This window comes from Drosophila virilis, chromosome 3 (assembly GCF_030788295.1).
Source record: "Drosophila virilis strain 15010-1051.87 chromosome 3, Dvir_AGI_RSII-ME, whole genome shotgun sequence".
NCBI lineage: Eukaryota > Metazoa > Arthropoda > Insecta > Diptera > Drosophilidae > Drosophila > Drosophila virilis.
Genome location: NC_091545.1, coordinates 1,138,023 through 1,163,064, shown reverse-complemented (window position 1 = coordinate 1,163,064; position 25,042 = coordinate 1,138,023). Strand labels below are relative to the sequence as shown.

General features: G+C 41.2%; 2 protein-coding genes across 5 annotated transcripts in view; both read left to right on the top strand.

Moving 5' to 3' along the window:
* Positions 1-25,042, top strand: part of RhoGEF64C (Rho guanine nucleotide exchange factor at 64C) — a 192,102-nt gene that overhangs the window by 107,495 nt on the left and 59,565 nt on the right. For 2 of the 4 annotated variants that reach the window (XM_070208341.1, XM_070208340.1), the window contains exons 3-4: positions 14,467-14,507; positions 17,004-17,044. The gene's annotated coding sequence lies outside the window, so the exon portion shown is untranslated. The remainder of the gene's footprint in view (positions 1-14,466; positions 14,508-17,003; positions 17,045-25,042) is intronic. The other 2 variants (XM_070208342.1, XM_070208339.1) reach the window with 1 other exon arrangement.
* On the top strand, positions 23,991-24,781 carry LOC6636547 (uncharacterized). The gene has a single exon (XM_002060015.4). The coding sequence runs from the start codon at positions 24,138-24,140 to the stop codon at positions 24,483-24,485; it is 348 nt and encodes a 115-aa protein (XP_002060051.1). The 5' UTR covers positions 23,991-24,137; the 3' UTR covers positions 24,486-24,781.

The following is a 25,042-nucleotide window of genomic DNA, read 5'->3' as shown; positions in this document are numbered from 1 at the left end:
GGCGCTTTCCCGGCTGCATATTGTTCAGGTACCCAGCACTTGTATACCCTACCTATAGATACATTAGTTGGTCTGTGTTGATTGCAATGCACAGAAAAAGATGGGAGAAAATTGGCTATGAAATATATAGCTCATTGTTTCGATAGACTTTGAACCTTTTATTTGAAGCATGCATCTACGACCTCACGAAGTATATCATTATTATTCCTGATAAGTATCCACAGCCGAGTCGATATAGCCATCTGTGTCTGTACAAAGTATTCCAACTTTATTTAAAGCTAATATCAGACAGTCAGAGTTGGCTAGTACGGACATCTTTATCATGTAGTTCCCAAAGAAGTGATCAGTCGAAAGTGAATTGCTTGGCTAAACAACTTTCTGATTATACTCTCAAGATATCTCAAGAAAATATTTGAAATATGGAAAGGTGGCCAAAAACAGTACTAGATATCTTTAATATATATTTCAATCAATATTCGTGAGATAGAAGATCTCACTTCTTTGGCCCGCACAAGAGTATTTGATTATCGGCCATTTTTCTCTTGTCTTGTTGTGCGTCCATCTCGTATTTATCGAGTAAAATCGGATAATCAGCGACCTGAAGGGTAGCAGCTACTCCAATATGATGTACATGCGCGATATGGGAACTCTATCGTATTATAGTCTAGGATAACGCGTGATTTCGTAGCAATTAAGTGCGCTTTGTAGTTGCTTCACAGCTTTTACCCTGTTTTTCACTTTTCCAGCCCCGGATTGACTTTAAATCGTTTGCGTGTGGTACATTATTATAAAACTAACAAAATGTGTTACCACAAATGGGCGTGTGCGCGGGCATTAGCATGCTTATTAATGAATAACATGGCCGTAACTGGCGTGATTTGTTTGGCTAACGCCTCGGGCGTTGCGCATACGTCGCGTGTGCCACAGCCAGACTTGGCTTTAAAGAGCACACACATTTTCTATTATTTTCTATTACTATTATATATATATTTTTTTTGACAAACTCATGGACTCTAATGGCCAATTTCTTATCATTTAAAACGCATAAGTGTCTGGCAACGTTTATGGCCGCTTAAAGCCGAATCGAGAGGGAAACAGAGACTGGGAAACAGACGCAAAGCGCAATCCCAGCCTATAGGCTCGGCGAAGAGCTGCCAATAGACGAGCTTGCAATCTCCAGTTCCCCATTTGCCATATGCCATATGCCATGCCAGAACTCAACTCACATGCCGCATGCTCTGTCATATGCGCAAATTAGTCGTTAGTCGACGTTTGCAACTCGCGCGAGTTTAATGACTTTGGCGTTAGACGTTGTCCCTGTTGTTGTTGTTGTTCCTGTTGCTGTTCTTGTTGGGGCTGCTGATGAGGCGCACGATAATGGCCCTTGATGGTCGCGTTCTTGTCAAAGTCAACGCGAAATGGCAACATCAGGGGGGGCCAGTCACAAGCGGGACGTGGCCTGGGCAAAGGTTGAATCCTCGCCTGCAGCTGGGCGGCCGACAGTTTCATGCACCTCAATGCACAGCCACAGTTCCGGTTGTGCTTATACCCTGTACTCAGCTAAAGATTTTAGCAGACTGTTGAGATGTCTTGCAATTGCATGTAACAGCATCTCACATTATGAATAAATATTTATTAAAAAATACATGTTCATGCTCCCATTTCGTAGCATATTTATTGTAAAAAAGTTCGAATCGTTATCCTTAGCATGTAAGAGCTCGAGGATTCTGTCAAGTGATATTTAGCAGATATTTAGCTGCTTTGAGTAGCCCGTTGGTCTAGGAATCAACATGAAGTTTAGAGATCGAGGCCCTGCGTAGAAAAATTCATTTCTTTAAATTTACCTTGTTGTCTTAATCCCATTTAAGATCCTATTCTTAATTCCTTTTTCCATTTCTTTCATATACTAACCTACACAAAAAGCTTCTTATGAGCTTCATATTCACTTACAGGGCTGCTAGTCGAAGTTGGTCTAATTGGTCTAATCATCAGCACGAAGTATAGAGATCGCACTGCCGTGAAGATACATTTATTTAATAGACTTACTTATTAATTATTTGTCAATTTCCTTCACTTACTTTCAGTCGGAAACAATATTCTTAAACACTTTTTATTTATTTACAGAGCATCTGCTAGTCGAACCCTTCTTTTGATACTTGTTTCAGTTCAGTTGTTTATCTGTCTGTCTGTTTCTCTATACGAGTGCATAAGTGTAGCATAATTAGCATGTCGCTAGATTTTGCTCGCTCTCCCTTTCCCTCTCTCTCCACCTCTCTCTCTCTCTATCACTCTCTTCCTCTCTCCCTCAGTCTTTCACTGACTCCTCAGCTGGCTCTCAACATATTGTCAACGCTTATGCTTATGGGTTCCTTGACTCGACTCGATGATGTCTTCACCTTTACAATTGCTGCTGCACTCGCTGTTGCAGTCGCCGTCGCTGGCAGCGGCTTTAGTTCATTTAATTTCACTTTGCCAGCCGATTCCCAGTGATTTGTGTGCTGCCAAGCAGGTGAATTTCCACTGCAGCTATTTCCATCATTTCCCATCTCTGGCTCTCTCGTCATATTATGCAATCAGCATCGGATGCTTTACTGTACATGTGTATGTGCGTGTGCAACGTCCGCATTCTGTTGAATTATGCCAAGTTTTTCTTAAGTATTGCGCTTCTAATGAGCTTGTAATGTTTGCTAATGAAACTGCCTAGTCGAGGGCTCGAATGCTGTTTACGTTTCGGCCAAGCCTCGTCATGTTATCTTTGACATCATTTTGGCGCTGCGGCTGGAACACTATTAACCCGGCTAATTGACACTTGTGAGCCGCAATTAAATACGCTTCGGCACATGCTATCAAACAAGGCTTTGACTTCACTTTCGTTGGCCAAAACTAAACCAAATCTTTGCTCATGTAATTGTTGTTGTTGTTGTTGCTGTATCTGTAACAACTTTGCAATTGCAGTTTCACTTTCTATGCAGCGAAAAAGTTGCCGAAGCGACACTTGCTATGAAAGTGCATTTTTGGTTGGTTGTTGTTATACCCTGTATTCATAGGGCAATGGAAATATAGGGTATATTGGTGGTGGAGATGTATATGTAATAGAGAAAAGCAGAGCATCTCCTGCTGTAACTGTATCTGCATCCGCGTATCTGTATCTGTACCTGTACCTGTATCTGTATCTGTATCTGTATCTGTATCTGTATCTGTATCTGTATCTGTATCTGTATCTGTATCTGTATCTATATCTGTATCTGTATCTGTATCTGTATCTGTATCTGTATCTGTATCTGTATCTGTATCTGTATCTGTATCTGTATCTGTATCTGTATCTGTATCTGTATCTGTATCTGTATCTGTATCTGTATCTGTATCTGTATCTGTATCTGTATCTGTATCTGTATCTGTATCTGTATCTGTATCTGTATCTGTATCTTTATCTGTATCTGTATCTGTATCTGTATCTGTATACCTATGCGCCAACATGTATCTGTATCTGTATCTGTATCTGTATCTGTATCTGTATCTGTATCTGTATCTGTATCTGTATCTGTATCTGTATCTGTATCTGTATCTGTATCTGTATCTGTATCTGTATCTGTATCTTTATCTGTATCTGTATCTGTATCTGTATCTGTATACCTATGCGCCAACATATTGGGCATTTATCTGCCGGGCATGCTCGACTAGAGCATATATATTATATTTGTATGTTGTTGTTGCTGCTTTTCTTTTACAGGTACTTGTGTTTTTGGTTGTGTTTTTTCTATTCGCAGTTTGCAGCCAAGTTGAAGTGTCGTTAACCCAATTTGAAAGCATTTGGGCAAGCGGCATGCAAATGCACGTTTGGTGTCTTGCTTTTTGGCTTTGTGGCACGAAGACAGGTGGCAACTTTTGCTTTCGCTGGCCAAAGCCAAGCTGCGAGAGCCACAGCGCACCAAACAAAACCAGTTCAAAAGTTTGTTAACAGCTAATCCGGGCCGAGCTACTGCCAGCAGTTGTTGTAGTTGTGATTGTTGGTGTTTTCATCTATTTTCGATCGATTGCAGCATAGCAAAAAGTCTGCCGCTGACTCAACTACGGGTTGAAATTGTTTTTGCTGCTGCTGCTGAAGTCCCTCATATTGCGGCAATTAGACGAGCGCCGGCTGCTTTTCAGCTTTGACTTATAGCCTTATGACTTATGTCTCGGCAATTAAGTTGATAATTTTATCATGAACTTTGCATTTTTATATTCGGTCAAGTACAGCAGCAGCAACAAACACACAGAACAAAATGCATGCTCAGCCAAGCTTAGCTTCAAATAAATTCCAACTTTTAAACTATAATTGCAGCTTTGTGTGCCCGCAGGCCTGCTCGAGTTGCCCATCTTTCTGCTGCTGGTTGCCGTTCGGTTGTTGGCCTACGAAATTGTTGCAAATTGTTTACTGCAATTTGTCTTGGCCAAATATTTACACACACAAAATATTATTATTGCTGACATATTTATGACAAGTCGAGTAAAATGCCCAGAATTCGCATCATCAACAAATTGTTGAGGCCGCTCCCTAGCCCCTTGCTCCCTGAGGCAATTAAAACGTGGGCGGTGCATCACACATTGGTCACATTTGTCTAGACTTGGCCATAAATAATCTCCGCTAGCAACAGCTTGCCGTTTACCCACTGTGCACTGTGGAGCTTGCGTGTATTTCTTCAGTAAATCAGGCTTTAGACCAGGCTCTGGCTACGGCGCCTGCTGTTAGGCAACGATTTTTGCAGCCACTCGGTCCACTTGAATATTGAATCCGTTGCAAATTGCATGCGACGGTCTGAAAGGGAGGAGGAGGCTTCTGCCCGCTTCTATTGAGCACACTCCATGCACTTGGCCCAGTTCGACAGCGTAACGATTCAAATGCGTTCAGAGTGCGTTCTCTGGCCATGTACAAATATTGACCATATTCAATACCCTTGCCGGCAATGCAAGAATATGGCATATATTTTATCTGAGAGCATATCAATTTTACACAGCCCACATTGTTTGTTCAAGCTTCATTTCTTTTGGTTTTCAAATTAAGTCAAATCATAATTTACAAATCAGCACTTTGCCTTCTTTTAATTTCATTTAAAAGAGCACACACATTTTCTAATTAATATTTCGATTGATTGATTGGCCAATCAATAAAATATTAATTCTCCGCTTTCCCGTTTTTTTCTTGTAGCTCGAAATGAGAATATATACTTATTTGTAGATAGTTCTGTTTGTTCTGATTGACAGACTGATTCCAAAAGTTTGAATAATCCGCGACTCTTGGGTGGAAAATGGGGAGCAATGGTTTTCTGAAGAAAGTCTCAATTTGAGTACGCTTGAACATATTTTTAATGCTCTACAAAAAGACTTGCACGTGTTATTCAGATTTTCTATCGTTGCTATTAATTATAGTATTATATATAATATAAATATATTTAAGTTAATCTCAATAATTGCCATTCGGTTCTAAATAACTATTTCATTTGAGACGTGTATAACACTATTTCGGAAAACGGCCTGGGAAAAAAGGGGGCTCAATATAGTGGGACTTTTCAAGGGTCGAAGGAGGGACTCAATATAGTATCCCTTTCTCTAGCCCTAAATAAGATTAGATTTGATTAGATTTAAACTTTCATCATATGTTTCTAGCAGTGTAGTTGTTTCTTTGTGCACTCAAGGGTATCTATGCTTCGATTTGATGCGCTTAGCGAAGCTTTCTTGTTTTATTTAAATTCTTGCGGCAGGTGCATTTTGTGGGACTTATGCGGGGTCTTAATGTGCGGGGGCGGGGGCACTTAAAGCGCTCGGCAATTTCAGCAAAAGTGTAAAATAAATTGGCAAATATTATGTGAGTATGAAAGCAAAATGAAATTGATATGCAGCTATTGCTGCCAGGCAGGCAGCTGCATGCCCAAGGGCTGGTTGGGTAAGGGAAGGGTTGAGAGGGGGTCGCCTTTTGTAGGAGAGTTGATTTTTGCCAATTTGTGCCAGCTGAGAATGTTGCAACATAATATTTAAATATGCTAAAAGTGCGCACAGCTAACGAGATGGCACACAAACACACACACACACACACAAGCACACACACACACACACGCGTGCACTTATACTTATGCTATGGCAGCTTTAAGCGCCTGCCATTTCATATTCAGAATCAAGAGCCATTTTTAGTGGCTGGCAAATGTCAAAAAGTCACAACGATGTTTGCTTAAAACGTTAAGCACTGCCAATAAATTCTGTCTCAATCAATAAGGCAGCAACAGCGGGATGGGGTGGTGGGTGGTGGGGGGCATACAGGACAGGAGCAGGAGTCACAGCACGTATCCGACAGATACAGATGCACACACATCTGCCCAGCTCCGGCTCTGGCTCCAATTCTGTCGCTGTCGCTGTCGCTGACATTGGCGTTAGATAAATTCTTGCGAATGCACACGGGCAATGCGTGTAGCAAATGGTGTGCCAAACTGACAGCCAATTCAATTGCTATAACGAAGAGTGACTAGCCAGGGCTGATCGACTACCAAATGTCCTGTAAACATTCGAGAAATAATAAAACTAATATGCAAAAGATAGCTGCAATATGCTTAAAAGCAACTTGAATTGGTTATCCATTCAAATATACTTAGTTAAAAATATAATCTAAACCATCTATTTGTTGTTTCTTTGTGATTAGCAACAGATGTGAGTTACTAATATTAGAACTTAAACTGGGCTATCAGTTTGAACCAGCGACTTGCCGCTTGCTAGTTCAACTCAAAATTATATGCCAAACTTTGTTAAGCTGACTTCCTCATCAGAAAAATACTCACAAAGATTCCCATGGGGTACGCGGATGCCCTCTTTTGTCTGTTAGATTCTTGCGCATAACTGTCATATACTCCTTTTGCCCATTTGTAATGTTAATAGGGTATATAAATACGAAATTTACACAAATATGCGATGCGTCTCCAGCTATCCAGCTCCAGCTCCAGCTCGCCCTCGCTTCCATCTCGCCCGCTCTCTCGCCCGAGGGGCTTGTGTCGGCCTGTCAAACGCGTATCTTATCTTCATTTGCCAACCGCTCGGCCAGCCGCATAGAACTCAGACAACTCGTAAATATGTTGCTATTAGTCGAACTCGCAGCCGCATCCGCATCTGTAGCTGTAGCTGTTGCTGTTGCTAATATCTGTATCTGTATCTGTAGCTTGGCATTCTTTCTATTGGCTGTTGGCCGTCGCAGTCGCAGTCGGCCTTTGTAACTTGTCCGAAATCATTTGGGCTATTTAACTTTTAAGACTAATTAATTACGAAACGACGAAATGAGCAGCGCCTGGGCCAAAGGCAGCTGCAGCAGCAGAGCCTTAAGATACGTGGTGCAAAAATTTCAACGCCAAGCTGTAATTTTCCATTTTCTTTACGCTTTCCGTTGTGCTTGTTCTTGTTGCTGCTGCCTCTTTTTAATTACTTGGTTCGCCGTACGACCAGAATCAAGTCAAGTGGCCGAAACCCTGACGTCTATGTCGATGTCGATGTCGATGTCGGCTTCTTGCTGTGCGGCTAAAAGTTAAGCCTCTCGCTTTTGGCCTGTTGTAAGTGGCCCGACCCCTTACCCCTCCAGCTACTGTCCAGCTGCTGTCCAGCTCCATCTCCATTATCAAGCCCATCGCCTCGCGTGTAATTGACGCCGTCGCGTTCTGTGTGAGAAATTCTTCTGCTTTATTTTGTTTTTTTCGCTGGGTTCATGAACTTTGCCGCCTCTTCAAATTGTGCGCCAGCTCATTAAAGTTTTAGGATGCGCGTCTTTGTGACTGATTTTAAGTAGCAGCCAGTGGAAATCGGTAGCAAAAATAAACCTAAAAGCCCATAAACATTTTGTATCTGTATCTTATGGTGTGTGTGTGTGCTTGTGTGTGTGTGTGTGTGCGTGAGTCATGTGCAGGGTTTATGGCTATTTTCCAACTGACAATCACAGCGCTAGCAGCAGCCTTCACACTGCTTCGCTTTTCCATTGCTTTCTAACTATTTTCCTCAAGTGTTAAGAGTTGCTCTATTCTATTAGGTGTAATGTGTAATGACGGTTTTCACCTTGCTGACGGCTTGCTTTGGCCAGAATTTTCTAGTATTCATTTATCGCGAAATGTGCAGTATCAAGTATTTATATTGTTGATCAGTATCAACAGCTCAATCAATAAAGTCTTTTGAATTTAATTGGTTCCAAGATAACTTTACTTTCGGATTTTAATTGGTATACTCTTGCAGAGGGTTTTATAATTTTGCTATGAAGTGTGGAACATATGGAAGGAGTATATTATAATCTTTATCGAACTCTACAGCTTATATAATGTATTGTATCTATGCTGTTCAGCATATAAGTTGGATAGGAAGAATCATAGGAAGAATCGCTTAATCTATGAATTTTTATATGAAATCATTTTCCATTTTTAAGACATGTTGACAAAACTCAGCATTTGTAAGCATTTCTCTCCTTCCCCTCACATATCCGTGCCAATGTCTACGAAGGTGTTTTATAGCGGCTTTTACCAGTTTATATATTTTTATATTTATTTATATATGCACACATTTCATGTGCACCTTTGTACATATTTGTGTTCGAAAGCATTTTGGTTATTTTGTTTGTGATTAATTTATTTGGCAGCTTGTTAATTAACAACGTCGACGCAAGCACAAACACGTCAATTGGCAGATTGAAAGATTGAGCCATTCAACTTGAACTCGGCTATTGGGCAAACGGGATTTTTGAGTAAATGCTGTTGTTGTTGCTATTGTTGTTGTTGCTGTTATCGCTTGACCAGCTTTTGGCCAGCTTAAGCTGCTGCAGTCTTGGCCATCATTCAATTAACAGTTGCACACGCACCGCGCCCCAGACGACAACACGAGGCAATGGACGACGCCAACGCCAACGTAATTGCTCAGACGACATCAGCGAAAACAACAACAACAACAGCAACAAAAAAAGTGGCATTAAAAACTTGCCCAAAAGCTTGGCCAGCTGACCGCTTTACTGCCGCTCACCGCATTCACCGCCGCTTCCATCTTTGCCCACTTCTTCCCTCCCGCACACAAATAATTGCGCAAAATGGCGTCGATTAGTGTTTAATCAATTTGCCAGTCGCTTTTTATGTCCCGAACCCATTTAAAATGTCTAAAAACGGGGTAGCTTGGCTCTGGTGTGAGTGTATTTAACAGACAGCAGAAGGATTCGTAGATGACATCTTAAAGTACATAAATGCCTTTGTCCGTCTGTGTGAAAATATCAGATAAACTGATAAATATCGCGCCTAATTCTTAAGACTTTGTTTTTCAAGCTTAGACCGAGGATTATAAGAGATATAGATATATGTCATGAGAGATATAGGTATATGTCAGGGTATCTACCAGTCGACTAGTCGAGCACACTTTCTTGATTTTGTTATTGTTTTATATTCTTGCGCGCAATCGTAAACTGGCACAAGGTCTGGTTTCGTTGCGGTTGCGTGTGCGTGCCCGCATCTGCCAGATACAGCTACAGAGCAACAGATACAGATACAATAAGATGTATGGCCGGCTCGCAAAGCGGATCAGCCGCTTTTCGTTGATATATATATACTTATATATGTGCGTTGGCCGGGTAGAGTCCGACTTGGAGTTCATCAACTGCGAAACCTTGTCGCCAGCCGCAGAGCTCCCTCCTCCCGCCTCCGCCCGACCGCCAGCCAGCGCATCTACAACTGAAGCTGCGTCTCTGAAAGTTGTTATCGCTTGGCTTAGCTACTGTTCGGCTCGAGCTGCCTAGACTAGGAGGACTAGGACGCCGCACAGAAGCTGCTCTATCGGTCAGTAGCTAATGCCGAGTCAGCAGGCCCTGTATTTGTATCTGACTCTGGGCCTGTTTCTAGCTCCGTTCGCTTCGCTTGTGTGGCTTGGGGCATTTAAAATTTGTGCGACATTTTTGCTGTTGTATGTAAATGTTTGAGTGCGTTTGTATGTGTTTGTGCGTAACTGTGTGTGTCTCTCTGTATCTGTGTGTGTCTCTGCGTATCTGTGTGTGGCGTATTTTGATGGCATTCATTACTTGAACGTTTTTTTCATCTTGTTTTCTCTTTCGCTTTATGTTTGCTTTTAATTATCAAATCATCACATGATCATTACCAGACTGAAAAAACTGACGATGATGCTGACGATGACGATGTTGATGACGATGATGATGTTGATGATGACGATGATGATGTTGATAATGATGATGTTGCTGCTGGCAAGCATTTCCCCTTTTTGTGCCATTTGTGCTGTTGTTTAAAGCAATTAATTTTTACATTTTTATATTTTTTTCCACTTCTTTCCCCGTATTTACACAGCATTTTTTGACTTTGCATTAAAGCCAAATGCATGTGCAATTAATTAAAAATACAATTTATATTTTACGAGAATTTAAAGCCATAAAATTTGCGAAAAGTATTCAGTATTATATTAAATTCCCTTGTGCTGTGAATTATTGTAGCCAAATTGCGTAAAATGGCTTGCAAATAGTTGTGGCAAACAGAAGATATATATAAATACATATTTTATATATAATAGAGCTTAACTTATCTGAAAATCAGCCGAGTCGATCTGGGTTTCTTCAGCTAATCAGCCTGCTGTTCTCTTTGATTGCAATATCTTATTAGTTATTCTACGTATTTCTTTAGCTAGATATAAGAATGTTGATAGTTCCATGAGCGAGACAACCTATCCCCAGTCTGTCGAAAAAAACAGCAGAGGCTCTCCATTTAATTGATTTATATATATTCATTTCATCTAGCCACAAAGATTGTCGTTTTCCATTTTCCTACATTGTTGGCTTTTCCCTGCAATTTGTCTCAGCTTCGATTACATTTCCGCCACATCGTCTAATAGACACAATCTATGTTATGCACTAATCGAAATGCAGCCCTTTTACCCGACTATCGATGGCTTTGCAAGCGAGCGCGACGGCAGCTCCATAAATCAGAAAATAAAATGCTTCATTGTTATCGCAAACGAAATTCCATTTTTGGCCTGAGATGCGGGACGACTCGGAGCCTTTCACCTTTCCAAATTCAATTAACTGCAGAGGCAAATGGCAAAGCCAATCACCCAAAATTTTGTAAAACGAATTGCAAAGCGTGGGATGCTCTTCCCGACATAGTTGTTGTTGTTTTTGCAGTTGCTATTATCGTTGTTGTTGTTGCTACGCAAATATTTGCCATCAACATTTTTGCACGCTAATTTTCTTGGTAAATTTCGGGCTGGCATCACGCGCGCAACGCATAAAGAAGAGATAGGGGGGCTTAGCTGGGGCTGGATAGACATTTCAAAATAAAAAACAAAATGGTTGCAGTTGAGCACACACACAAACACACACACAAACACACACACGAACACACACAAGCTAAAATTTCGTCACATATTTTTGCGTAAATTGCCGGAAAATCGCAAATCATTGCAGATAAACATCGAAGTCAAGAAATGAACAGAAGAAGCCGGCAGGCTGGCAGCGGGGGCAAAGGGGCGGAAGCGGAGGCGGAGATGGATGCTGAACCAAATATCGAACAATGTTAAGCAAACACACACACACACACACACACACACACAGTGCAAGTTGTGTTTCCGCTTGCGCAAGAAATGAAGGCAAGCCGAAAAGTAAAAAAAAAATGTGCAGGGCTCAGAAAAAAAAAAATTGGCAGATCAAACAGACAAAGCGTCTGACGGGGTTGTCGGTTGGCGGTTGGCGGCTCAGTTCTGCGGTGTTGCCGCCTGTTGTCGGAGTCAATGATGCCAATAAGCGGCCGGGTGCGGGGCAAAGAGCTCACTACCCCCTCCCCTCCCTGCCCCGACCCGCCACCCCCTGGCAAACTGCATGAATCGAATGCAGTGCAAAGCGTTTTCGCCACGCTTGAATTGAATTGCCAAGGGGCCTGGGCCACATCCACATCCACAGCCAAATCCACAGCAGACAGCAACAGTCGCCATCGTCGTCGTCGTCGTCGTCATCTTCATTTCCGCAACTTTGGCTGGCAATCTCGGCGTCACAATTCGCTGGCTTTTTTCCAGTGCAACCCTCTCTCGCCTCGGACTAAGCTTTTTCGTGGCTTTTGATTCTTGTCAGAGTTGTCAGCACGTGGTAGCTGCGGCACTAATAGCTCCACACAGTTGACTTACTACTCAAAAATGACAGTCGTTAATCAAGTGGGACTGCAAGATACCCTGTACTCATGCTTCCGAGAAGCAACATGCAAAAGCTACAGAGTCGAGATATGCTCAAAAAATCAGACATAGTAATCAGTTTATATCGAGTGTGAAAAAAAACCTTAAGAGCCTTAATGCCAAATTATCGTAAACATCGAATCGATATGCACCGATGGTAAGGAAGAAAGGGGTGGGATGGTCTTTCGACAATATTAAAAATATGAAATATCTCAGTTTTAAATTATGGAAAATGCTTAATCGATATTTATCGATTGTGACGCAACAAAATGTTCGTTGGGATGCCAAAATTAAGTTATTCTGTAATTGGTACATTCAAGACATTAAAGTAGGGTAATTGTCGGATCGGTATTTATCGATTGCGACTTAAAAAAGTCTCGATGGGTTATCGACAATTTTAAAATGAATGTGGACTCTGAATTATATATCTGAAACATCTCAAATTACATATCTCAAATACTCAAAACCAAATCAGGGGAAATGAGGGAAAGCTTATCCATAGATTTGATACATCAAATGTAGTAAGGCGAACAGATAGGCAAATAGGCAGATATGCAGTCCTACTTCTTGTACATACTCAGATATACCCTTATTTTAATGGGCACAGCGTCTATAAAAAAGGCCACATCGGCATCTCTGCGCCGAGTTGCGTGATTTCTCTTGTGAGTTTTCTTAACGCTTGCCAGCCATTTGCTCGATTTACGGTCTTTTCGCTCATTCGATTTTCAAATTTTTTTTGATTTGCCTGCGCCCTTCCGCCCCTTATTTGCCAGCCCGCCGCTCTTTGCTTTTATATCAAATCAAATTTGCAAATTATTTGGTAAGCAGCTGGTTTAGCTCAAGTTTGGGTTTCAGTTGAGCTCTGCGGGCTAGAGTTGGATTTTAATTCGTGTTTAGACGCAGCTGCTAAGCAATATCTCAGCTGGATTTGCCTGTCTCTAGACGTTGTTGTTGTTGTTGTTTTCCAGCTCACTTCACTTGAGTTGATCTTCTAAGCAATCGGCGGCGGCTTCTCTTTGGCTTGCTGGCCATAAAATTGAATTTAGTTTGATTGCATTTGATTGTAGCTTATCAGATAGCGAGGCAACAGACGGCAACACACGGCAACCACAATTTATGCATCGTTAAGTTTTTAGTGCAATTGCACACGTCTCTGACAGTTGGCAACGAGTTCAAATGCTAAGCATTTGCATAATGCGCTTGCTGCCAGCCAAAAGGGACGCTCGCCTTGAATTTAATTTTATTTTAATTAAGTTTTTGCACAGGGAGAGAGTCGAGTCGACTCGAGTCGAGTGTGCAGCGTCTTGATGCCACGTCCCGCGGCAGCTCTGATGAACTGCTGACAGGCCGCGGCGTCATGTGAGAAAAGTGCTTAAGAGACGTAAATCGTGGCTTGGCCCGGCCCTGGGCGGCGCTGCCATTAGGTAGGAAGCTGCGCCTAGCAAAAAAAAATACATATAAACTCTCACTTTGGTCTATTAATGATAATTCACACGGCAGCCTCAAGTGCTTTGTGGTGAAATTATGCGCCGCGCTAATTGCACCTGTTCCAAGGTAAACGCAATTTCGGCTGCCTTTGCCCGCCGAGCCATAAATCTGGCGACCCAGCCCGCTTATCCGAATGTATCTGTATCTTTGGCTGCATCTGTAGCTATATCTGGCCGTGACGCGCTGCGTTTTGTGATTGAAATGGATGTGTGATTGTTGTGCGAGTGTTTTACACAGGATTTGCACACTTCGCTGCACAATTAAAAGCTGTCAAAATTTTACATTTGCCACGCCTCGCTTCGCTTCTCTCTCCCCACCTCGCATTGTGTTTTCTTCTCCATCGGCTTTTGAGATCTCAAATCTCAAATCTGAAATTCCTTTTGACTGTCGCCGCGGTGCTCGGCGCCAATTTAAAAATCATTTTCACACACGAATGCATTCTCGCATTGCTCGCTTTTAAGCCCGGAAATGTTTTTTGGCCCGCACCCAGAAGTAAGAGTACGCCCTCCCGCACCTCGCCCACAGCGATAATGAAGCCGCCAATAGGCGTGAAATCAAGCAAAAGTTTTGTTTATCTTTGGAAGAAAAACGAAAAGGCAAAAATGTATTTCATGGAAAATAATCGTTTGCGTGTGCATTGCCATTCAATTGTGTAAAGATTAAAATTTGCGGAATAAACGTGCGCAAAATCAAATAAATAAATAAATATATTATAAGCCAATGTAACGCCTGCCGCCGACACAGCAATAATAATCATATATTATTTTATTTTATTTATTGCAGGTAAAACAAATATCTGCAGCAGCTAGCCGAAAATCTCTGAGGTAAGCAAAAATCGCAACAATCTCACGTAATGTTCTGTTTCCACGGGTCTGCATTTAGTGGAATTAGCAGCCAATTTTATAAATATAAAAACAGATAAATTAGACTACTCGTAGAAATTACCCGGCGACGCTCGGGTAAAGCGAATAATGTTGAAAGTTAGGCTGTCACTTAAATTCATTTCAAAATCTTACCCGAAGATTTGTATAAAAACGTGGTTCAAAATTTACCACCCCCATAACTCGGTCAAATCTCATCCGATTTTCACGAGATTTGTATTTTTCTTAACGATTTTCCTTCTACAATAATCTGCCATTAAAATATGAACACCGATTTTTTCGTCGAAATTCATGTCCAAATCTTACTCCAAGATTCGTATATAGACATGGTTCAAAATTTACCACCCCCATAACTCGGTCAAATCTCATCCGATTTTCACGAAGATTGGCGTTTTCTGCATGTGTTTCCCTATAGATTAATCTGGCATTCAAATCTGAACACCGATTTTTTAGTCGATATTCATGTCCAAATCTTACTCCAAGATTCGTACATATGTATGTATATAGACGTGGGTCAAAATTTACCACTCCCATAACTCGGTCAAATCTCATCCGATTTTCACGAAGCTTGGCGTTTTCTGCATGGATTTGCCTATAGATTAATCTGGCATTCAAATCTGAACACCGATTTTTTCGTCAAAATTCATGTCCAAATCTTACCCCAAGATTCGTATATAGACATGGTTCAAAATTTACCACCCCCATAACTCGGTCAAATCTTATCCGATTTTCACGAAGTTTGGCGTTTTCTTCATGGTTTTCCCTCTATATTAATCTGGCATTCAAATCTTAACACCGATTTTTTCGTCGAAATTCATGTCCAAATCTTACCCCGTAAGATCGTATATAGACACAGGTCAAAATTTACCACTCCCATACCTCGGTCAAATCTCATTCGATTTTCACGAGATTTGTATTTTTCTTAATGGTTTTCCCTCTAAATTAATCTGGCATTCAAATCTGAACACCGATTTTTTAGTCGATATTCATGTCCAAATCTTGCTGCAAGATTCGTATATAGGAATGAGTCAAATAGAGTTTCGTTCTGATTTGAGTACAAAATTCGAAATACTTTTCTCAACTTAGCTGTTTAGCTGTTCATTGAGAGCTGCCTTCGCCAAATTATGTCTGAGGTCAAATAATGTACACAATTAATTGGGTTTTTATGGATATGACAAGTAGTTTGAAGAGGTTGAAGCGTTGACCAGCTGCTTGGGATTGAATATTAATTTGACAGTGGGGCAAATATTGACTGCACAGCTTTTAAATGAGCTCAAGTCGAAAATTCGCAAGCGTTATTCAAGTTGGCGTCGCGGTTAGCCATGAGCTGTGCTCCGAGTTCAAATGCTAAGCATTTGCATAATGCGCTTGCTGCCAGCCAAAAGGGACGCTCGCCTTGAATTTAATTTTATTTTAATTAAGTTTTTGCACAGGGAGAGAGTCGAGTCGACTCGAGTCGAGTGTGCAGCGTCTTGATGCCACGTCCCGCGGCAGCTCTGATGAACTGCTGACAGGCCGCGGCGTCATGTGAGAAAAGTGCTTAAGAGACGTAAATCGTGGCTTGGCCCGGCCCTGGGCGGCGCTGCCATTAGGTAGGAAGCTGCGCCTAGCAAAAAAAAATACATATAAACTCTCACTTTGGTCTATTAATGATAATTCACACGGCAGCCTCAAGTGCTTTGTGGTGAAATTATGCGCCGCGCTAATTGCACCTGTTCCAAGGTAAACGCAATTTCGGCTGCCTTTGCCCGCCGAGCCATAAATCTGGCGACCCAGCCCGCTTATCCGAATGTATCTGTATCTTTGGCTGCATCTGTAGCTATATCTGGCCGTGACGCGCTGCGTTTTGTGATTGAAATGGATGTGTGATTGTTGTGCGAGTGTTTTACACAGGATTTGCACACTTCGCTGCACAATTAAAAGCTGTCAAAATTTTACATTTGCCACGCCTCGCTTCGCTTCTCTCTCCCCACCTCGCATTGTGTTTTCTTCTCCATCGGCTTTTGAGATCTCAAATCTCAAATCTGAAATTCCTTTTGACTGTCGCCGCGGTGCTCGGCGCCAATTTAAAAATCATTTTCACACACGAATGCATTCTCGCATTGCTCGCTTTTAAGCCCGGAAATGTTTTTTGGCCCGCACCCAGAAGTAAGAGTACGCCCTCCCGCACCTCGCCCACAGCGATAATGAAGCCGCCAATAGGCGTGAAATCAAGCAAAAGTTTTGTTTATCTTTGGAAGAAAAACGAAAAGGCAAAAATGTATTTCATGGAAAATAATCGTTTGCGTGTGCATTGCCATTCAATTGTGTAAAGATTAAAATTTGCGGAATAAACGTGCGCAAAATCAAATAAATAAATAAATATATTATAAGCCAATGTAACGCCTGCCGCCGACACAGCAATAATAATCATATATTATTTTATTTTATTTATTGCAGGTAAAACAAATATCTGCAGCAGCTAGCCGAAAATCTCTGAGGTAAGCAAAAATCGCAACAATCTCACGTAATGTTCTGTTTCCACGGGTCTGCATTTAGTGGAATTAGCAGCCAATTTTATAAATATAAAAACAGATAAATTAGACTACTCGTAGAAATTACCCGGCGACGCTCGGGTAAAGCGAATAATGTTGAAAGTTAGGCTGTCACTTAAATTCATTTCAAAATCTTACCCGAAGATTTGTATAAAAACGTGGTTCAAAATTTACCACCCCCATAACTCGGTCAAATCTCATCCGATTTTCACGAGATTTGTATTTTTCTTAACGATTTTCCTTCTACAATAATCTGCCATTAAAATATGAACACCGATTTTTTCGTCGAAATTCATGTCCAAATCTTACTCCAAGATTCGTATATAGACATGGTTCAAAATTTACCACCCCCATAACTCGGTCAAATCTCATCCGATTTTCACGAAGATTGGCGTTTTCTGCATGTGTTTCCCTATAGATTAATCTGGCATTCAAATCTGAACACCGATTTTTTAGTCGATATTCATGTCCAAATCTTACTCCAAGATTCGTACATATGTATGTATATAGACGTGGGTCAAAATTTACCACTCCCATAACTCGGTCAAATCTCATCCGATTTTCACGAAGCTTGGCGTTTTCTGCATGGATTTGCCTATAGATTAATCTGGCATTCAAATCTGAACACCGATTTTTTCGTCAAAATTCATGTCCAAATCTTACCCCAAGATTCGTATATAGACATGGTTCAAAATTTACCACCCCCATAACTCGGTCAAATCTTATCCGATTTTCACGAAGTTTGGCGTTTTCTTCATGGTTTTCCCTCTATATTAATCTGGCATTCAAATCTTAACACCGATTTTTTCGTCGAAATTCATGTCCAAATCTTACCCCGTAAGATCGTATATAGACACAGGTCAAAATTTACCACTCCCATACCTCGGTCAAATCTCATTCGATTTTCACGAGATTTGTATTTTTCTTAATGGTTTTCCCTCTAAATTAATCTGGCATTCAAATCTGAACACCGATTTTTTAGTCGATATTCATGTCCAAATCTTGCTGCAAGATTCGTATATAGGAATGAGTCAAATAGAGTTTCGTTCTGATTTGAGTACAAAATTCGAAATACTTTTCTCAACTTAGCTGTTTAGCTGTTCATTGAGAGCTGCCTTCGCCAAATTATGTCTGAGGTCAAATAATGTACACAATTAATTGGGTTTTTATGGATATGACAAGTAGTTTGAAGAGGTTGAAGCGTTGACCAGCTGCTTGGGATTGAATATTAATTTGACAGTGGGGCAAATATTGACTGCACAGCTTTTAAATGAGCTCAAGTCGAAAATTCGCAAGCGTTATTCAAGTTGGCGTCGCGGTTAGCCATGAGCTGTGCTCCATAATAATTAACGCGGCACGTGAAGTTCATTGCGGTGGAGCGTGGAGGGTGGAGGATGGAGACCGCAAGTCCAATCAAAGCGTCATTGAAACGGAAACGGAACCAGCAAGTCAAACGGCAGTCGGCCGCAGGAAATGAAGCGCGCAAGTAGCCTGCGCTGGCAAAGCGGCCACAAATTAGCGTGCAACGCCTCACTCAAAAGAGCTCAGCTGCTTGCTGATGAATTATTAAATATGATCAAAGATAAGGAAAAAACGGGGCTGATAAAGCTAACCAAAATGCCAACTGGGGCAAGTTTGTCAAATGTCTCCGTTGCAGTTGCCGTTGCAGTTGCAGCTTGTGGGCTGGGTCAATGTGCGCCCAAATGAACACCGCAATGAATGTGCGCCGCATGACAAATACGTAAAGTTTCTTTTGAAATTAAGCAGCATTTGCTGCCAATTCTTAACTACATCAGCGACAAACTTTGTCCTCGACGCACTGTCTCGCTCTCAACGAGTTCTTATACCCTGTGGCCAATTATCAGAATGGGTATGCAAGATAAAATTAAGTATATTTTCGATCAACCGAGATAAGCTAGTCAAGTTCGTCTGTCTGTTAAAGCTTACAACTTGGCATCTACGCTTACATTATTGAAAGCTTTCATTTTCTCAGAAATCGATAAGTGTCGATTTTCTACCCCCGTTTATTGATCTTTTTTTTTTTTAAGATAGTATTAAGCCTATATATAATATATATAGATATTTTTGTAGATAGTATCGAACCTATAATCCTCAAGAATATTTCACTTTCCCAAAAACTCGAAAACTCTTGCACTATAGCCCCGACTCTTGGTATACACACATCTCTACTTATTATCTTAAGCAGTTTTAAATTAAAAATTAATCTAATGAGAAGCACACTAGTTATTTGAAATGAGCTGGAAGAGAAAGGCGTACAGTAGACGTATGCACTTTATTACAGAATATCTTTCCAGCGGAGATTCACATCTTGGAGCAGCGTTTGGTTGTCTTTCTTTTTGGCTCCCCGGTTCTGGCAGTTTTTTGCCTCAGTTCTCAGTTCTTCAGCTGCTTCGGTTGCAGGGCCAAGCCAGGCGCTTGCTCATTTCAAACTTTTGACACAGAAACTAATTTTGGCAAGCGGGTGCTGCCAAGCGAGCAGAAGCAGGAGCAGCAGCTATTGGCTCCTGGCTGCTGGCTCCTGGTTGCTGTTGCTTTCCGGGTTTTTGCCGTCTTCTGTGCATTTAGTGGCTTTTCATTCTTTTGCTGATTGCAATATTTCATTGCCTTTGCGGTTCGTGTGTTGCATACTTTCGAGCGGCGCTGAGGTTTGCCTTAATTAATTGCCCCCCAAACCCCTCAAACCCCCGAATGCGCAGCTACACTTCCCATTTCCTCAGTTCTTGGTTTTTCCTTCAGCCTTTCCTTTCACGCTTCCCTCCTCTCTCTTCCAATCGCAATTGTCGCCTGGCAGCTGCATTTTTCGCATGCCGCCTGCATTTTAAAGTGCTTCGGCATCGAATGGCACTTTAATTGCAATTTGATTTGATTTACGTCGCCTTGATGGCGGTCTCCTTTACACACATACCCCGCCCCCTTGCCCACCCAAGCCCCCTTTAATAGTTTGTGCAATTAACGCCCAGCTGGGAAAGCTCGCGGGGCCTTGGGCCTAACAATGTAGCTGTAGCGCGAGGCTGTCAAATCAACTTGTCGGACTCTGCATATCAAATTTACTGATTTACGGCATTTTGATTATGTGTTAAGTTTGTGTGTTTGTGTGTTGTGTGTGTGTTGTGTATATTACCTGTTATTTTGTGCCCAACAGTTGGCTAATTGCAACTGACAGCTGGGCAAAGAGTTCAGAGTCGGGAGCACATATATGGGCAGATAATATAACAAACGAGCCAAACTTAATGCGAACCAGCCTCAAGACTACACAAGATACTTGAAAATTGTTTTTTTCCATAAACAAATCAAATGATTTTCCTGCTCTTTCACGTGGCCAAAGGTTAAACGCCACACTTAAAAATAAATGTACAATCCTAAAAGCTACAAGCTCACAAATTGATACACATTTAAAATCCATATGAGCTTATTGTGTTGTCATATTGTTTTCAAATGGCAACATTGAGATAAAGTTTTAAATACCCTGTATTCATTGGTAAATTGGTGGCAAGGGGTATATTGTGTGCGAATGTGATTAATTCGGAGAAGGAGACGGAAACTTTGAGAGAAAGAAAATTGGAATATGAATTGAATTTTATTTTTTCAAATATGCCCCTTTTCCATTACATCCAAAACTGTAAAATAACGAGGGGGTCTAGCATTCATTTTGTGTATATATTTTAACAATATATTTTTGCAGACCGAAAGTTTTATAAAGATTCAATTCAACAAAAGTTTTAAGAGAGCGCTATGAGGGTGAGCAAGAAATGGTTTTTATATAAATAAGCATGAATATTTTCTGAGGCTCTTCTAGACTGAATACAGGGTGTCTCCTAGTCGAGCAGCGTTCATTCTTACTTGCTTTCAAGCTGCCGTTTCCACCTATACGAATTCACACAGAATGTTTTAATTTCGTTCAGCTCTCAACAAACTCTCAATCTGTTAAGCACACACACAGATACACACACACACACACACACACACACACACACATGCGTTTACATGCATACGTAAGGCAAATCCAAACAATTTTCTTTGAAATTAAGCCATTAAACGAGACAAAAAGGCAAACCATATGAAAATTCAAGGATGTGAAAATTCTGTTGAATCTGTTTGCAATCATCTGCTAGCGTGGCCAAAATATGCAGTAAAAACTAGGAAAAGGCAAATTAAATGCTGCTTCACATGCTGCTAAAATTTCACTCATGCCGTTAATAATGCAAATGAAAATGGCAATGGAAATGCCGAATGCCGAATACGAATGCTAATGGAAAATGGAAATGGGAGATGCGAGCTGGTAAATGGCAGATGTACAAGCAAATGAAACAATGGGCTAAAGAGCTGATTTCATTTCATTTGCAATTTAACTTACTTTTATTTGTATGCTCAATGCAAGAGCTTCGCGCTGGATTTTTTGCATGCCCTTGCCGAAAGGCTATTATGATATTGCCGTGAAATATGTGAGACGTGAGAGGAGAGACATCTTTGACCCCATTAAGTATATGTATATTTACCCTTAGGCAGGCAGAGTCGTCTGTCTGCTGCAATGTAAACTCATCTCTCGGATGAAGCTTTGTCTAGAACCAATATATTATATAGCGGCCATAGATACCATCTAGGAGCAAAGGTTCTATTGGGTGGCATATTGAGCTAACTTAACTAAACTAGAAAGTTTCGAACTTCAATTGGCTTTCGCTTTTTTTTACTAAAATACATCTTATACATTTAGACTGATCCATGACATAATATTGCTCCTACGAAAACAATATGCCGTTAATTAAGTTCCTCTATAAAAACCAGAGCTAAAAAGAAAAAAACACAATATACTCTTTTTACCCATTTATTGTGGATTCAAGGTATTAAAAAATCTACTGTAGGTTCAGTTCATGATTTGAACTAACTTTCTGCCTTCAGATTTGATACATGAAGGTGTTTTTCAACAGTCTTAAATTCTGGTTTCGGTTTGTCATATATACATACAACTTTTCAGAAACAATTACGATTTAGTTCAGAATGTTTTCATACTGGTAATACTGCCCGCTGTACATATTTTCATAGACCAGATGCGTAAGAAGTCTTTAACCGAAATTGGCAATTACCAAATATGGTTACATGCAGGGTTCGAGCACAGTTAAGAATATTATGAAGCTAATCCACCTGAAGGGTTTCTTATTTTATGGCAAATAATTTAAATTGTTTAGATCTACGGACGTGGTGCATATTTTTATAAAATTATTGGGCCTAGGTCAGCTTTAAATTCTGGACTTGGACTACTTAAATTTAAGCATAATGGAACCCTTTTTATCTCCAATATATTTCGATTCTCGTTAAGAATCGTCATCAGCTGCGAAGCTTTGTAACAACTCTCGACTTCTCGTACTGCTTGGTTTGATTCAGTTCGACTATATTTTGGTTAACTTATTTGGCTTGAGTTTCTGTTCGTATTCATTTCTTGAACTCGAACCAGTTCGATGCCACACAATAGTCCCAATTGCAGCCTTCTCTGGCAAAGTGTGGACAAAAGTCTGCTAGAGCATTTGATGCTCGGCCTTCTACAGATAAGATTTCCGTCTTGTTTTTGTTTCTTTGCCGTGCTCAAATTTCTGCAATTACCGTTGCATCGCGGGGGTTTTTCGGGGGCATGTTGCCAGCAATTGCATTTTCAATATTTTCAGCAGCGGCAACATCGTCATTTTTGTACGTTTTTTACGTCCAGATTCTTGTGCACTACATCTATAAATTTTTAACTACAAGCTCTTGAATGCAATTACTTTTCAATCTTTTTTGCCCTGCGCACAGTCTCAGACGCCAGCACAGACACTGTTCTTTGTGTGCGTATGTGTGTGTGTGTGTGTGTCTGTCTGTCTGTGTGTGTATGTAGTTGAACGCGAAAATTGCTTATTTCAACATTAAAGTTGGCAAAGTTTGCCACGTTTCGTTTCGTTAGATTTAAAAAGCAAAAGTTTGCCATAATTTTTGCCAGAGGTCTATCACTTTCTTCTTCTGCTTCTTCTCTTTTATTTTTCTAACGCTTACTTTTTGCCACTTTTAGTTCGTATTTATTTTGTGTGCAAAAGTAGGTTGAACTTTGTTTTATTTGATCTAGAAATTGACATGATTGTCTTATGCAAAAAGAAAAAGATGAGAAGAGCGAAATAAAAGTAAATATGAAAAATATGAAAACCGAGATGAAAAACTTGTCTTGAAATATACGCGACACTTTTCATTCATCTGTTTTTCCAAGCCAGACAGTTATAAAAGTTTGCCTTTTGATTTAAGAGCGAAAACTGAAAGCAAGCTGAGAATGGGATATAAATCGCAAGGATTACAGAGCTTGACAAAAGTCAAGCTTCGGCTTGGGCATAAAAAAGCTAAAATTTTGCCGGAATTGAATTGATTGTCAATTTCAGAGCTGGGCGAGCTGATCATTAATGAAGATTTCTCGCGGCAGCTGCAACGGGCCAAAAAGAACCAATCCTGGCAGCCCTTGCTTCTTACCCCTTTGCGGCCTGCCGCAGGACATGCAACTGCTTGTCGGGCTGCGTTCTTACAGCTGCTTGGAAAATTGAACTGGCACGAAGATGTCTAATCTTTTTATAGGCCAGGCGATTTTTTTTAAGAGTAGCTGTCAGTAGCTGTCAGCCGGATTAGCGATCGGATTAAGAATGAACATGTTTGCAAAATATGTGAAACTTTATGGCTCGCAAGCAGATTAAGAATGAATCGTTTTTTATTGCGGCACAAGTCAAAATGCAACACACACGAACAGGTAGGTAGAACCTGACTAGGTAGCATGTGCCGTGACCCAACAAAAAAAAAGGGATGACTAAAGTTCGGACAGGTACGTGGCATGTCGTGCAGTCGACTGCATAAAAAGGATGTCGAATGCGTTTGCTGACATCAAACCCAAAGCAAACTCTGTTGAGGCAACAACAGCTGGAGCAGCAGCGGTAGCATCTCTCCTCGATCCTGGACAATATCTAAATTGGGAGCAATCAAATCGAAGTGTCGCCACAACTGCAACTGCAACTGCAACATGCCACGCTACCAGCAACTTGTTAACGAGAGCAACAACAACTCGCCACAACAGCAGCATTCGGAGCAGCCGCCCAGCGTTGGCTATCATCTGTACTTGTATCGGGAGCAGCTAGCCCGTCGCAAGGTGGAGTATATTCGTCTGTCGAAGGCCAAATACTTCATTACCGAAACGCTGCTGGCCAAGACCTGGCGCAATCTGAAAGGCTGCAGCGCGGACGACCTGAAGACGGTCAACAATCAGATTGTGTTCAAGCACAAGCTACGGCATCAGATACATCGTTTGCGCAAGCTACAAAATCTGGGCATTCGCAATGCCAATCCGCACATGGAGAGCACCGAGCTGTGAGGCAGTTCCCCATTCCCCACCCCCTTTCCGCACAGCCCCTCGTCTATGACCCGAGCATAGCGCCAGGCGGCAATGTGTGTCATCCAGTTCCCAGTGGCGGGCATGTTAAGCTAATTTCTAGTTTTAGTTTGTAATCGATTTGAGGCTGTTTTATGTTGGCCTTATTACTAAGGCTAAATTAAAGTCATGCCGCATAGCTGTTAAGAATTAAATAATTATTTAAAAACTCACAAATGTCTCGCATATATATTATGGCTTAAATAAACCCGACATAGCTGACCGCCACGCCAACCACACGAACCACTCGAACCACTCTCGCAGCATTTGTCAATGCAAACCTCCAACCTCCGCTGAGGCCATTTGCGGTGGCAACTAATTGAGTTCCCCCAACGTTTTGACATCTGTCAAATGAAAGTCGCAAAACTGCCAAGAAATGTCAAGTGAACTTGTGCTCTACCCAGCCAACCTCCACCCGCCCAACCTCTCCCGCCCAGCTGCCAGTTTGACACTTAATTTATGCACAATTCGTGTGCTTTGAACTCTTGCATCAATTGCAA